Raw genomic sequence first — 15,423 nt, 5'->3', positions numbered from 1 at the left:
AGCAATATCAAAACGAACGCTGATATAATTTGCTTTGACGCTTCATTCAAAAGCGCCCCATGATCGTCATCAGAGTAGAAATTATGAAAAGGTGTTTTTTTTAGAAGTAGTCCTCCGTTTCTCTGGTAATGGCAAAGGATAAAAAATGATGTAAAGTCACTGTTCAGATTCATCTGATGACAAGAGCTGCACTCGTATACTGTCTTTGTTGGTTGTTGTCCAATTACAATGGCTCCATGAAACCTAAGAAGCTTATATGCAACAAACCAATGGTACAGCTGGCAGGGGTTAAGTCAGAGTTGAACCAATTTCAAGGGTTTTTCTCATGACTTCATCATGTGGAGGACAGCGAACATCATGAAGAAACGCTGACAGCTGGATTCCACCTGCTGTCTGTAAGCAGTCGTCTTACAATAGCAATTGCATTCCGTTGTGGACTTTCTGGCAAAACATATATTTAAAATGAAGAAGCACCGCCACTCGTCAAAAACTACAAAGCACTAGCAAAATTATAGACCTTCGGTATCTCTAAATGTGAAAGCTAAGATAAGATAATCCTTTATTAGTCCCGCAGTGGGGACATTTACAAGATTACAGCAGCAAAGTGGATAGTGCAAACAAGAGGCATAGTAAAAAAACAAGTATTTAAAATAAGTAATAAAACAGTATTAAATAAGTAAAAAAGTAAAAAATCATCAATAACTAAAATATGATATATACAGGCAGAGTAATTGTTGTGTTGCACAGTGTATTTATATTGCACAGCGGCTGAAGGAGCTGCACAGAGCTGCCGGGGCGTCCCGCATGGGGTGGGAGGTGTTGTCCATCGGGGACGATGGCTTATCCAGTGGATAGCGCTTCAGTTTCAGACCGTCTTGCTCTCTCGTTAATTACATGCAGAAAGCCAGAAAGTTCCTCGTTGGCTTCGGCTTTATTTCTACAGCCATAAAGTAACTGATGCTCAACATGTTCCAGGAGCTAGTTAACAAGACTGTCATGTGCGATGTCCTACATTCTCCAGAATACCTGCACGAATGATCTCTCTTGCTTGATTAATGCTTGTTAGCAAGCGTTAATCAAGCGCGAGAGAGTTTTCACACTCGATTGAGTGTCTGAGCGCCCTCTGGAGAACTTGGAACGGCGTCACAGATTTCTTTCCGTATGTTGCTTTTGGTTCTTGTTTAGTCCCATTCGCCTTAAAAGACTCTGCAGGGAGTTAGGCGACAAGAGGCCCGACTGTTCTCCCATCTGTCCCGCAGTGGGAGCTCCCTCTGGTGCCTGGGTCTCTCTCTCTGGTGAGCCCTTATGTGCCAAGTGAATTTCCCTTAAATTACACTCTGAGCTGTCCCTCCTCTGTGTGCTTTGTCCTGTCTGATGTTCCATTTGCACAGCAAAACATGAGATGTTCCTTGAAGTCCGGGATACGATCATCTGTCCCACGCCGGAGAAAGGGAGTGCCATGTGCATGTTATGGCATTACCTTGCATAGCAACTGTGATTCTCGCAATGGTACAAGAGCACGCGAGAATCCATCTTGTCAGTAATGTGTTTCTGTCAGGCAAGACAATGTACGGACCAGTCGGCGTCCTTTAATAAGGAGCTACTGGCAGAGACGGGTGTGGCATCAGTTCTATCAGAACTAGGGAGTATTTTTTTCGTTGAAAGATGTTTTCGCTCTTCTCCCGACTATTAACAGATGTTTCATCTAACCAGCTGCCAAGTATTTTTTTTTTTAAATTGCCTGCCCTTTTACCAAACTTTTCTGTGTCTATGTAACAAAGCATCTGGCGGGTCAGGTATCTCTGAACAAACACCTACATTGAGATGCTTAGAGCACCTGTTTGTCTGCTGTTATCCCACCATAAGCACAGGCAGAGCCCAGTACCAAGGTGTGTCAACCTGCTACTCCTGAAGTTGCTAACTTTAAGGATTCTAGGTTTGGGTAGAACCGGTCTGGGTTTTGGTGGCCAAAACAGTCCACGAAAGCCGTACTGCACTGCTTTGGACACGGATGCACGGGAACATGCCCTGTAGAGGCTTCTCTCACAGACGTAGTTACCGTTGGGAGGTGTTAAGATGTTGCATGTAACCACCATCGGGAAGTGATTTCTCGAATGCCTTTTTGTCTTTTTTTGACACCTGAAGTGACTAAGTGTAACAGGATTTAAGAGGATGTTCCTTCACTGTCTAACCTGGACAGTGCAGAGCAATAGGACAGGCAAAGAGCAGGTGACAAAACTTACCAAAAGCGCCAAGCCAAACCTTTACCAACCCTGCTGTGAGCACAAGGTTAACCCACTGTGGTAAAAAACCACGTGTGGCTTTTTATCTGTACTGTTCCGCACAAGCAGATGCATTCCAGCCCCAAAGCACCGTTACATCCTGGTGACATATTGCTTTTGACAACAACATTCCTGCTGCGGAAACCGAGCAAAGTGGGATAGTGGCAAATCAGTAAAAGCTGTGTGACCATAACTGTGGTTAGCAGTGCACAGGGACACATTCTTAGCCCACTATGAGGGTAGCACTCACTAAAGCAATGACCCACTGGTTTTCTTTGTCTCTTCTTACACCAGTCTGTTCTTGGTTCATGTCTCTTGAGGAACTAAATCCTTTAAGTTGTAGCTTCTATGTAGAGATAAACAATATTGTGACTGGTAAACAAAACTAACCAATTTAGTTTGATACGCAAATTGAAAAGTCACTTTTCCTTGAGCACTGCAAAAACAGATGGTTACCATTTATCTTTCAGATGTCCTTAAAGGAAATCATAGTTTGGTAAATTGAACTCCACGCAAATGCAGAATATTAGAAACACCTTTCAATAGAATCTAGTCAAGTACAACAATAATTGGAACTGAATGAAAGTGTACCAATTGAACACATTCTTCCTAATTAGTGACAATGACACTGTACTTGCACAAACCTGTGTATATATATATATTAGGGGTGTAACAATACACATATTCGTATTGAACCGTTCGGTACGAGGCTCACAGTTCGTACGCATTACGAATCAAACAATACCTTTGAATAATACTATTGCATTTAGAAAGTATAGAAGCTTAAATTGTGGGAAATATGATGCACTCAACATGGCAAACCACCTGACGTAACAGACACAACGGAAGAAAAGCATTCTACACTGGTGAGGCACATGTGTTCTAGGAGCTAAGCTACGCTAAACTAGCTTAGCAGGAACAGCAGCACACAAGCTACAAACTGTCCCCGCAGCGTTTAGCTGCTCCCCACTGATTCAAACAGGGCTCAAGCAATCGACACGGTGATTGTTATATCTATAGCCGCGGATATGAGACCCTACTCTGGAGTAGAAAACCAGGCTATGCTAACATGCTTAATACTATTGAGCCCCGTGACACTACTCCTTCACGAGCCCATTTCTCCAGACCATAATTCCCGCTTTGTAAAAGAAAACAAAAGCCCAAACAGAGAATCAAATGTCCGAAGCTCCCGCTGTTGCTCTGACAACAGACGGCCGGACGTCACGGGCTACACGAAGCTAGCTGACCGCAACGACGCAAATAGGCCGATGTCATTAATCCAGCGTCTCAGAAAGCAGCGGCAGTGCAGCGGATCTCTGGCCTCCTCCAGAGATCAGAGAGATGGTGACCTATGGTGATATATGTGTGTGTGTGTGTGTGTGTGTGTGTGTGTGTGTGTGTGTGTGTGTGTGTGTGTACAGCAGTATATCATATCAGTTCTTTCAAAGAAGTTATGTTGAAATAATAAGATTATTCTACTTTTTTCTAAAATAACCCAAAGGCCTATGGACTTTGCATGCATTACAAATTTGAAAGGTAAGAATGAAAGGAGTGGATCTGGGCCCCGCTGCCTTTGTCAAGGTTAAAAGGAGTAATAAAGTTTGCCGTCTTGGTTCAGAATACGGAGTTCTGCACAGTCTCATTGGTTGCTGCCTTTACTTGTATTGCAAAAGCACAGGAAAATTGGCCTCCTTCCAAAAAAGCATATTGCTTTTACTTATGACAAACACAACAGTCTATATTACAATAAATGTATTGACGTGTGAATTAATCGCAAGAAAAAAGACCACCAATGTGTCAAGGTCTTAACTCTAGTTATCTTGCAACACTGAAACAAATAATCCAGTTTTAGGAAGAAAAAAAAACCGTCTTGCAGGGTAATCCTGAAACAAAATGAGTGCCTCAGACAGATGGCAGTGAGGAAGTAAGAAACTCATAAACTGTTTATAGTATTTAGATTGTTCAGAATGTGTCGTTCTGTCTAAAAAGAAAAAAATGTTACCGCTCACAACCTCAGTTTAATGAATTAACTGGAGGAGGCATGACAACGAACGACTGGGTAGCCCCCAGCAAAGCATGCACATTTATTTCTCTCTCAAAGCCCACGGGGGAAATGTCATAATTGTCCCCATTTTCCATTTTCTGCAGCTGGTTTTAATGGATACACAATGCTGGATGTAATGAGACAAAAACGCATGGAGTCTAGCATATAGCCAAGATTATTGAAATGAATTATATTCCTCAGAGAGAACCTATCATTTCACACTATTAGCGTGTCTCTAGAAATAGCAATGTCAGTTGCTAATGCTGTCCGTTGGTCCATTAGTCTGTCAATCCAACACATCTAGTCACGTCTCAGTCCTAGACGTGGACCTAGGGGACTGGTGACATTGATCCACTGACTTTCCACCGACTGCCTACTTCACCTCTTGTTCAGCATCATATGGCTAAGCAAACTCCAAGAAGCCTCAGCTGTACTTTGACTTGAACGTTGTGCACCATGGAGCCAGCCACAACGCACTTCACTGTCTGTGGATTGTAGAAGGTAACGGATCAATATGGAGAATATGTGTTTGGATATCAGTGAGCAAAAAGGTTTGGTAGGCTGTGGTTTAATTCATTTAAGGGAAACTTTGCAGAGTTACTGTGTTACTGCAGCACGGGTGGAACAAGCAAAGTTCGGGAAAGTTGCTCTCGTCCTCCTCCATAAACAGGGGATGGAGGTGTTAACGTGGCGTCAACAGTCCTTTGTAGCTCCGTACCGTGCTAAACTGTAAGCCTGCCCACTTTTTAGTGGTCCAATCAAAAGCGAAGGATTTGATTTAAACCCCTTCTGTAACTGTACACCGCTTCTTTATTCCGTTTCACTGTGAAATGCGTCGCAGTGCAGAAGCTAGAGACGCTCTGACCTCCGTTTCACTGCACAGATCATACCGTTTTATTTTCCAATGCACCATGTATCTGGAAGGAAACCTCCAGCCTTTAGTTCCTTTTCAAATCAAGGTTTATGTTTGCCACTGCTTTATATTAAATCACATTTGAGAGCTGCACCGTGATTTTTCACTCTTTTGTTTATTCCGTTTTATTCCATTTTAGCTCATTTTCCTTGTACTTTCTATCATTCTTTTTGTCTCTATGTTCCCCCGTCTATTGCCTCGGGTTTATTTGATATCTTCTTTTATAGCTCTTGTTATGCTTTATGTAAAGAGCTTTGAGTTGCTTTGTTGTTGAAAGGTGCCGTACAAATAAACTTGTCTCGCACTAATGCTCGTTTCTGTTTCATTTTTTTCCTTCTATTACGTTACATAGTAACCTAGTGCGATTTATATTGATACAGAAAGATTATTTTTAATCATTTTCATCCACTTTATTTCACTTCTATCCTATATCTTATTTTTGTAATCAGGATTATGTAATCAGATTACAAAAAATAAATGACTGTAATAAATCCAAACATTTTTAAAAAGTGTAATCAGTTCATAGTTACATTGTTGAGGATTGCAACCTTTAAAATGACTGTTTATGACAGCATGCTTTTCTGAGGGTATTGATTTGATTCAGTTCTGAGTGCCAGACATATTACTGTATGTTAAAGTAAATTAGTCCTTTCCGGTTGCCATTTTCGTTAATGATGACTTAAATAATGTTTTTGTCTTGTAATGATGATTTATGGATGATGGAGGTTTTATTGATTCTCATTTACACTGAAAATGGAAAAAGAACATGATGATTAAGAGCCTAGATGTAGCCTTGGCTAAGTAAAAGAAAACAGCATCCCACGTTATAGATGCACACCTGTAGAGTGTTTGTAAGGGTAGCTTGATTTGACCAACTGTAAATGCTGATGCTCAATGCATTTTATTTGCAGAAAAGAATATTTATTAACATTGGCTTGTTGGTAAGAATGATGCCACAAAGAAGAGCTAAGACTGAGTAGAGTTCATGCTGACCCTCTGAAAGAAGGACGACTGCTCTATCACTGAGCACATGAACGATAAGTCTGTCAAAGAAATACTGATGACCACTGAACCCTTGTGAACAATGTAGCGCCACCCACAGGCCAAACTTTCCTGTTCATAAAACCCCGCTGTCCTTCTCACTCATCCAACAACTGAGTTTCCTGGTAGTGTAATGGGAAATAAAACCTCCCCGGAGCATCTTTACTTTTACTCTCAAAATATGTTCAACATTTACACACGTTTAGCCAGGCAACAAAGTCACTGCCACCCGTTTCACTGAATGAAATACATTTCATATTGATATTGTTGTATTTGCCCTTCCATATTCGTCCTCAGTAGTATTCAAAAGCCCATAAATCATTAAATCAAGTAGGAGAGAGAGAGAGAGAGAGAGAGAGAGAGAGAGAGAGAGAGAGAGAGAGAGAGAGAGAGAGAGAGAGAGAGAGAGAGAGAGAGAGAGAGAGAGAGAGAGAGAGAGAGAGAGAGAGAGAGAGAGAGAGAGATCCAACGGGAACACCGTTTGTCCTTCCTGCCTGTTAAATCTTTAATCCATCATCGTGCCTTCTAAAAGAAAAAACCAACAGATCAGATGTTCACACTCCATCCACAAGTATCTTATGACATTTCACAACTTCCTCCGCGTGGTGTAGTTTTGCATCCACCGCAACTTATCCGAGCTGCCGCCAACTTTATGCCCCACTGAGAGTTCCGTGTCACACACAAGACGAGACTTTTCTGGAAGTTAAACAGCAAAACAGCTCCACTCGGTTGAAATGAGACACAATCCAGCCGACGGGTTACGTGATGATGCATGCAGGGTGGACATTCCGCGACAAAAGCGCCACTCTTCTTACCTTTTCTTCACTTGAGTACCGCCGGCTGTGCTGCGCCGCTCCCGCGCTTTGGTTCATGTTTCAGCACCGCGGACAGCTCCGGTCGGGAGAAAGGGAAGAACAACAACAACAACAAAAAAGCTGCTGCCGAGAGCGATCACAGGGAGCCAAACCGGCCGAAATACTGGGGTTCGTTATAAGCGGTTTACTGGTTCGTCTGTGTCTTCTCGGTGACACGCACGCGTTCTCAGCCAATGATGCCGCGCGCGTAAAGACTGGTGCTGCGCCAGCTGTGAGCGCGAGCTTTGCGGTTCATTCATCTGACAGTAACGCTCCAGCCAAGTTAGACCTCTCTCTCACCCAGAGACAGGCTGTGAACAATGCGGCAATGACAAAAAAACAACAACTGTGAAGGTTTATAATCCATCCAAAAATATATGTGCCCCCCCCCTCCCATGAATCCTAACATCATCGCTCGACTCGTGGGGACGGTTGCTGGCACAGGAATTAAGCTTTTTTTCTTACTGAAGTAAAAGCTATTATTCCCAGTAGACCGGGTTGCATAACATGATACAACTGATGACAGCAGCTTGCTGCATGTTTACAGAGCTACGTTTCTTACACTGTTATCTGCTGTTAACATCAACATCACCCTTGTTTCTCAATTAAGTTACTTTTCTGTGATTGCAAATAGCGAGGAATGTGCTATATTATGTGATTTTATTCGACAGAAAGCACTTTTACTGTACAACAAGGTAAGGTGTATATGTATATATATGTGTGTGTGTGTGTGTGTGTGTGTGTGTGTGTGTGTGTGTGTGTGTGTGTGTGTGTGTGTGTGTATATATATATAGTGTGTATACATTAAATACATGAAGAATGTAGCATATTTAAATGACCTCAGGAAAAGCAGTGGCATACAACTGGAAGCTTCTTCTGTATGTTTGGTTCTGACCCTGGGGACAGTGAGCAAGGCTGTCTTAGCTTTATGGGTCAATGATAATATTTTTGAAATCAATAATTTGACGCATAGGAGGCCAGGAGAAATCTCTGACAACCGGGGAGATGTGGTCCACTTATTTGGTTTGAGGAGCAGGGCGGCAGCGTTCTGAAGAAACTGCAGTTGTCTGATTGTTGTTTTTATGAAGACCTTTTAAAGACACCGTTACAATAATCAAGTCTACTAAAAACAAAAGACATGAACACATTTTCTCTAAGTCCTGCAGATACACGAGTCCTTTAAATCCAGCTAGAGAGCTGGAACTTTTTTTTCAGTTGAACTGTGAATCAGAACATTAGCCCACAGTAAGACGTCATGGATGTTAACGAGTTTCCTATGTACTGATCACATGGTCACTGCAGCGTTATGACTCAAAATCACAGAACACTTTCACAGTGACTTCGTCAGTCCAAAGTAGATTCAACTATGCGATAACCTTGGCGTTCTTCTCGTACGTTGGTTCATTACAGCCAATAAGGAAATCAAATGAAGTTTACAACAATGAGTCCGGTGGTATAAAGCCAAGAGGACAGGTCTTGCTGATTAGACTGACTGTAAAGCGTCTTCATTAAATGTATGCCCACGGACATGGGAGATAGAGCAGGATCCCTCTGCAGCCTATTACTGGTGGTGGTGGAGTAAAGCCAGCAGAGGGGACGGCATCCTGAAAGTCATGGCGGTGATGTCGTTTTGTAGTGGGTCACTTTGAGCAGAGAATAACATCCATTTGTTTATGAAATGTGGGCACAAAGATGATTGTGGATTTATATGATGTTGGTCAGATACGATGACGTAAGAATTTGTGACTGAGAGGAACTCTCATTTCTGGGAAAGCAGAAGTGATAAAGAGGATAAGAGTAGGGGAAATAGAGAAAAACAAATTTCCATTAGAGGAATAAAGGAAGAGGTCCAGTTGTAGTATTACTTCTCACTTGATTTATTACCTCAGTAAAGTCAAATTCTCAGTAAAGTTACCGATGATTGACAAGTCGCCACCAGGGCGTCGCCACCAGGGCGTCGCCACCAGGGCGTCGCCACCAGGGCATAGGACGTCGCCACCAGGGCGTCGCCACCAGGGCGTCGCCACCAGGGCGTCGCCACCAGGGCATAGGACGTCGCCACCAGGGCGTCGCCACCAGGGCGTCGCCACCAGGGCATAGGACGTCGCCACCAGGGCGTCGCCACCAGGGCGTCGCCACCAGGGCATAGGACGTCGCCACCAGGGCGTCGCCACCAGGGCGTCGCCACCAGGGCGTTGTTCAGAGTTCAGTTGTACTAAAAGACACTCTGAGACACTCTTTTTTTGGTAAGTACATGTTGCTTTAAGCATGTCTTCCGCTAGCCAAAATTAGCATCCGCGTTAATACCACAGTTAATATGAATCATGCTAACCAAGCTAGCTAGCTAGCACTAGCGTTTACTCGTAACTTAGCATTTGCTTTGCTGACAGTACCTGCTCCACCCTCTCATCCAAATATGGTCACTTTTAGCTAAAAAAAGAGAGGGCAGTTAAACAAACCAGTGTGTGTCGTCACAATGGCTACGTACACTTCAGCCTATGGTTCCCATACAAATGGTCAACGCAGCTCCTTCACTGTCTGACATATGAACGACGCAAAACGACCACAGGTTCATATTTCATTCCATCATTTGGTTTTTTTTTAGGATGAAATGTTGCTTGTTTGCTCTTTCTGAGACTCACAGTTACTAACGGGCAACGGTGTGCATTTATCCTGTGAACCTTTGTCGAGTTCTGCTGAACAGTGCTTTTTTACATCCTGCGAACCATCAGCCGCATTTAATGCCGTGCACTTACAGCGACGTAGTTATCAATTGGCATCAAATTGGCGTGTGCAGTTTAAGAAAACAAACGAACAAACACCGTAATCAACGGCCAGAAGTGTCCCTTTTTAAGAATTACCACTACTCTTCACGGTGCTCCATCCAGGTCACAAGCAATTTTCTGGGTGTGTGCTGCTCAGATGAGAAGTCTCTGCGCTTGGCATTTATAGTAAAGGTCTCGGTACTGTACTCACCTTATTACTCAAGGCAATCTTGTGGTGTTATTATACCAAGAAAAAACATCCAAATGCATTTTCACGACACGGTTCGCTGTCAGTCAAAGCATCGATGTTGGTGTTACGTGCAGGAAGCCAGCTCCAACCACCGACGAACTGGAATTACCTGCAAGCCGCGTTGGACTGCAGTGACATTTTAAGATACGCTTGAAACGTGCTTGGAAGAGATACCTGCACAGGAGATGCGTCTTGCCAATTGTGCCTTGTTTTCTGTTACATACGCTGCAGTGGCTGTCAGCTGTAAACAATCCATCCACGCTGCCCCGTGAATCTCTACATCAATAAGTAAAAGCCTGCTCTGCTGTTGGCTTAGCACGGACCACTTTGAAGGGCCTCTGCTCGCCTACACTCCGGTTTTACAGAGCGGGAGACGCAACCTTTTGATGCATGAAAGGTGCATCGCAAATGTGTCACTGTCCAACGGCCGAAAATGTCACCGGGAAGTGTGGGTCCGTACGGCGGCACGCAGCAACAACTGTCCATTTTGAATTCTGTGCTTTTTTTTTTTTAGCCACAGAATGTCAACAGGGTGTACAACATGCTGAAGCAGTTTAATTGTTTCCTGGTGCACACCGAATGGGTAATGAAGAAGAAGATTGCAAGCTAGTAAGCAAAGACGCGGATGAGGCAGGTTTCAAACTGCAATCAATGTTTTATGAGGGAGAAAATGCATTCAACACATTTGTTAGACATCAAAGATACACGCCATGTGTTTGGGTAAGTAACACCGAATGTAGTCTTATTATTTTGTCTTTTTCACCCTCATCTATATGTCTGCTAAGTTACTCACTCTGCTGCCTTTTATCCATCCAACAGTCAGCAGCCTTCAGTGAGTCACAAACAGCTCCAGATTACGTTCCCGTACAACTTAACTGCATTCTCAATTACATTTCGAACAAACAAAACACATTTGTCTCTGGCTGCAGTTGTAAACAGTTTGGTTGTGCGTTGTAAATTGAAAAGCAAATAAAAGTACTTGGTTAGGGTTAGAGTCTCACCAGTCAGTCAGCAGACAGTTCCCCGTAGAGAGACACACACCGGGGTCGGGTAGGGCACCTGCTCCTGACCACCTCGCCGGGACTGTGGATCAGAAGTTAGAGCGACTATCCCTCAATCAGGAGAGCGGCGGTTTAATCCCCGGCTCGGTGTGTCCTTGGGCAAGACACTTAACCCCAAATTGCTCAAATTATTCTTTGGATTAAAAAATTGGTTTCATTGCTTCCACTAAAACAAATAGTCCTCAGAGTTTACCCAAAGTGTAATTCAATTATTTAACATCATGTGCACTTACAAGTGCAGGCTAGGCTCTCAGTGTCTCAGTCCTCATCGACCACATTTGGTTTTATGCCCAAACGTGTGTGCAAACGTTCATTGTTAGCTTGTAACAGCGGATCGTAAACCTGCACGCAGGTCCCCGCTGTTTCATGTGTCGAATCACGAGTCAAATGTGATGCTTTGTTGCAGGCGGGCAGACTTCTAGCGATCATCTTTTCCTTGCATCCATCCACATTTTGCACCAACTGTCGTGTTTTTCTTGAATATTCTTCCCTTTTGAGGAGCATTTGAATGTGCCTTCTCCACCACACTATTACATTGAATCTGTTAAAAGAGATCCCCAGATATGGCAGATAATAAACTGATTCAGCCCTGCCACACTGCCCTTGCCCAAATGGGTGCCAAGTGCACTAATCCCCCTGACTCTTTTATAATCTGTGGCCCGCGGATAATGTGCCTGTTACATAACTGTTTTTTTCTTCGTTCTTTTTTTAATTCACTTGTAGCCACTCTATTTTTGCTTCTTTTGACTGAGGTATATTAATACACTTGTTTTTTTTTTTTTGTACGACTTGTATTTGATCATTTTTAGGCACCAAGTAAAGTCTAAATTTGTATCCAAAAAGCAACACATTAATGCAGGTTCACTAAATTGCTGCCCTGATGATGTTCAGTGCAGCACAACTCTACTCAGAAATTCCTTTAAATCTGTCTCATCTCGTCTCCGGTGCTATTCTGCGTGAGGCATTTTATTTTTTTTATTTATTTCACGGTTATGATGATGGATTTCTCTTTTGATCCGCATGACTGAATCGTTCCCTGCTGATGCAGCCATGAGCTTGAGCGTGAGGGGGAGGAAGAGTGCGAGGGCCTCGGTCAGCCAGCGGTGCTGTGTCAGTAAAAACCTGACCTGCTGAAGTCACAATCTGTCCATCAGTCCGCTGGACCAGATGTGTTGTCTCTACTTTCCTTCAACCAGGAAAAAAAAAAAGAGGGATGAGCATCTCTCCTTTAATTCTCCCTTCCATCATCAACTCATCTTTCCATCCATTCCCAGAGAGTCTGCAGGTTTATTTGGATGTAACAACTTTCACAAATTCTTTTATTTTTTTCCCTTTCTTTTAATTCTCGGCATTTCATCCCCTAGCTGCGGAAATACGTAAACACACACACGCACGCACACACACACACACACACACACACACGCACACACGCACACACGTCTGATGTGTTACACTTGAGCCAGCCAGCTTGACAGCTGTGCACAATCATTAAATAAATCTCCACCTCCACTCCCCACGATGCCAGACGGCGTTATTTCTGCGGCCGACGCTTTCATTAGCAGCAAACACAACGTCTGATGTGTTTCCTTGTTAGCTCCCATACAGAGGAGGGCTATTAGTGTGAGACGGATGCAACTGTTTCCCCAGACTGATGAGACGAACGCAGTAGTCGTCTCCTGTCTTTGATTGACTCCCACAATTGTCAGTGCTCCTGCAGCTTCGCTGGTGGAAGTTTATCATTGGACTTGTGTTTGTTGTAATAGAATATTACGTATGTTCTTATGTTATTTTCATGAATAGAAATGTACCGCTAAGTGTCCTTGTTTGAAATGATGTCCAGTCGTCCGTGTTTTTGTCTTAGAACTTTAACTCTTTCACAGTGTGTTTTTACTTCATGAAAGTTAATCGTTACGTTTTTGGCCGCCAAAAAAATGTCTAATTCAGCATTTGGTTGTGCTAAGCTCCGCCCTCTCGGACAAAAAAAACAAGAGGCAACGGCTAAAATGGCGAACTTGCCGCCACGCCATCCCTGACTATTAAAACAACGATGCTGGACGGGTGCGTAGAGGCAGCGCAGTTTGAAGCTGAGGAGCGCTCACCAAGCCCTCGGTATTCTACGAGTCGGGAGTGAGAACGTGTTGAAGATGGCGAGCTGGCAATTTCAACATTGTCAAGTGAAAAGTTTAAGAAGAATGGATACAAAGGTCTGCTGCCTCTGTGAATTTGCTGAACAAAAAAGGACATAACAGTTGACTTTCATTCTGTTACCATTGTGGCACCGGTAGATTGATCCAATCCCAGAATGCAAGGTGCTATTTACACCATGAGGCGGTTATGGTGGGAGGTTCTCATCCGGAGATCAGTGTGTGGTTACAACAACCAGTGTTTCCCTAACAATAACCGAGTGATGCAAGTGTTTAAACATAACCATAAAAAGAGGTAAATAATGGCAGCTATTATATTGCAAAAAGCAAATAGTGTCGTAAAAAAAAAGAAAATACAGTTTCAGTGAACATTTTACCGAATCGTTCTGTATTAAGATTTTGCGACTCGCCGGACACAGTTAATGTTTCCTCTTTAAACAGATTTGCTGCTGTTGCAGATTTGGTAATATAAACAGTTTGGCCATTGAGAACATTACGCAACCATCGCTGCTCTGAGCCTCCGTAAGCAACAGGCATGAGCCGAGGAAAAAAGATTCCACAAACAAGGCCATTGCTCCGTCCTCTCTGCTCTTAAACAGCATTACACATCACCCTTTTGTGAGCATTTACTTTGACGTAAGAGGACGTGGGGGACCACTCGCTCTCTGTTCACAGTGAATTAGGTGGGTTGACCTGACTGCCTCCATTGTGATTACCTTTCCAGCTTCTCTTCAAGTCAAAGCTGATCTAATCAGAACCAAGCCCATGCAGCACCACGCTCTAATTCTCTTTTTTACACCTTTCTCGCATTACCATTCTGTTTCAACCAGCCTGTTTTAAGCTTGCTCTCTGGGGGTGCTTCCCCTCACCTTTTTTTTTTTTCCTACGTGGTCCATTAATTATGAATGAGACGGAGGTCTCTGAAGAGAGTCAGAGGAGGGGTGGTGATGCTGCAGGGCCAAGAGGAGGGAGATACACTGGGGGTTGTGCACCTTCTTGAAGCTAAAATGGAGAGGAGGTCGAGCAGCGCTGCATATCCAAGTGTCCTCCTCCTCACAAACCACAGATGACTCACACACAGCGATGTGATGAACCCATAAAGTCAGGAAATCCTCACGGAGCTAATTACTAATGCAACTATGCTTTGTTGTGGAGCTTGAAGTGCATTGAGTAATGAATGAAATCACTCAGTTTACGTTGACGGTGTGTGACAGTGGGTACGGATTCAACCTTGAACTGAGACTTGCGGTGAGAATCAGGATCATATTTCCACATTTCTGTGGATCCTCCACTGCATTCGGGGGCTGGCGCCGTGTACGGGTGCATGGCTGACAGAAAATGAATAATGCACGGCTCTATTTAAGACTTTTTTGTAATTACGGAAAGAATAGAGGGAGAGAGCCTAAACCCACGAAGGGGATAACCCTCACTGTGAGACATCTGTAATGAATTGAGAACTGAGCCTGCGACATGTACCGCAGAGAAATGTTATAATATTTGAATGATGTTTGACCTAGTCTTTGAGAAAGCTCTGTATGGTAATTCCAGCTATGGATAACCATAGTGATTGTGTGAAAATAAAAGAATACCACAGTGGGAGTTGTTTTAATTTCATATTGATAAAACGTATTAAACCACAATGCCTCCTTTTAACATCCCATTGTTATGACTATGAAATGACTTTCATAACTGTCAAGTTGTAAGAGCATACTTTGGTTTAAGATGCATAAAGGTATTATTTTACTGAAGCCAGCCTTTTAGAGAAGACAAGACCCAGTTGGCCTTTTAGGCAACTACGCAGATCTTCTCCTAAAACGTACAGATGTGTGCCATCCACAAATCCTCCCCTCGATAATGTTCTCTTTCTGATGAGACATTCTGTAAAATAAACTGGTAACTACATCCATCTCAATGTGTGTGCCTTAGTTCAAAGTAAAGTAACTCAATGATGGATGAGACCACAGCCAACATAAAAAAAAAAAATCACGTCGGTTCTGTTTTTGCTCCAATTCATACGGCTTGTGCATTCATTTTATGATATGATGATTGATTTCTCTGCCATAACCTGT

The 15,423-nt window shown here is 43.2% G+C and overlaps 1 protein-coding gene across 1 annotated transcript in view; it reads right to left on the bottom strand.

Annotated features, from left to right (window-relative positions):
* Positions 1–7,250, bottom strand: part of LOC137883660 (inactive dipeptidyl peptidase 10-like) — a 110,028-nt gene extending 102,778 nt beyond the window's left edge. The window contains exon 1 of the mRNA XM_068725230.1: positions 7,096–7,250. Coding sequence (XP_068581331.1) covers positions 7,096–7,152 — 57 coding nt within the window. The 5' untranslated portion in view covers positions 7,153–7,250. The remainder of the gene's footprint in view (positions 1–7,095) is intronic.
* Between the last annotated feature and the right edge of the window lie 8,173 nt (positions 7,251–15,423).

The sequence above is a fragment of the Cebidichthys violaceus genome, unplaced genomic scaffold (genome assembly GCF_023349555.1).
Source record: "Cebidichthys violaceus isolate CVI_PGR_0920_01 unplaced genomic scaffold, fCebVio1.0.p SCAF_34, whole genome shotgun sequence".
NCBI lineage: Eukaryota > Metazoa > Chordata > Actinopteri > Perciformes > Stichaeidae > Cebidichthys > Cebidichthys violaceus.
This window is presented reverse-complemented; position numbering and strand designations above follow the sequence as displayed.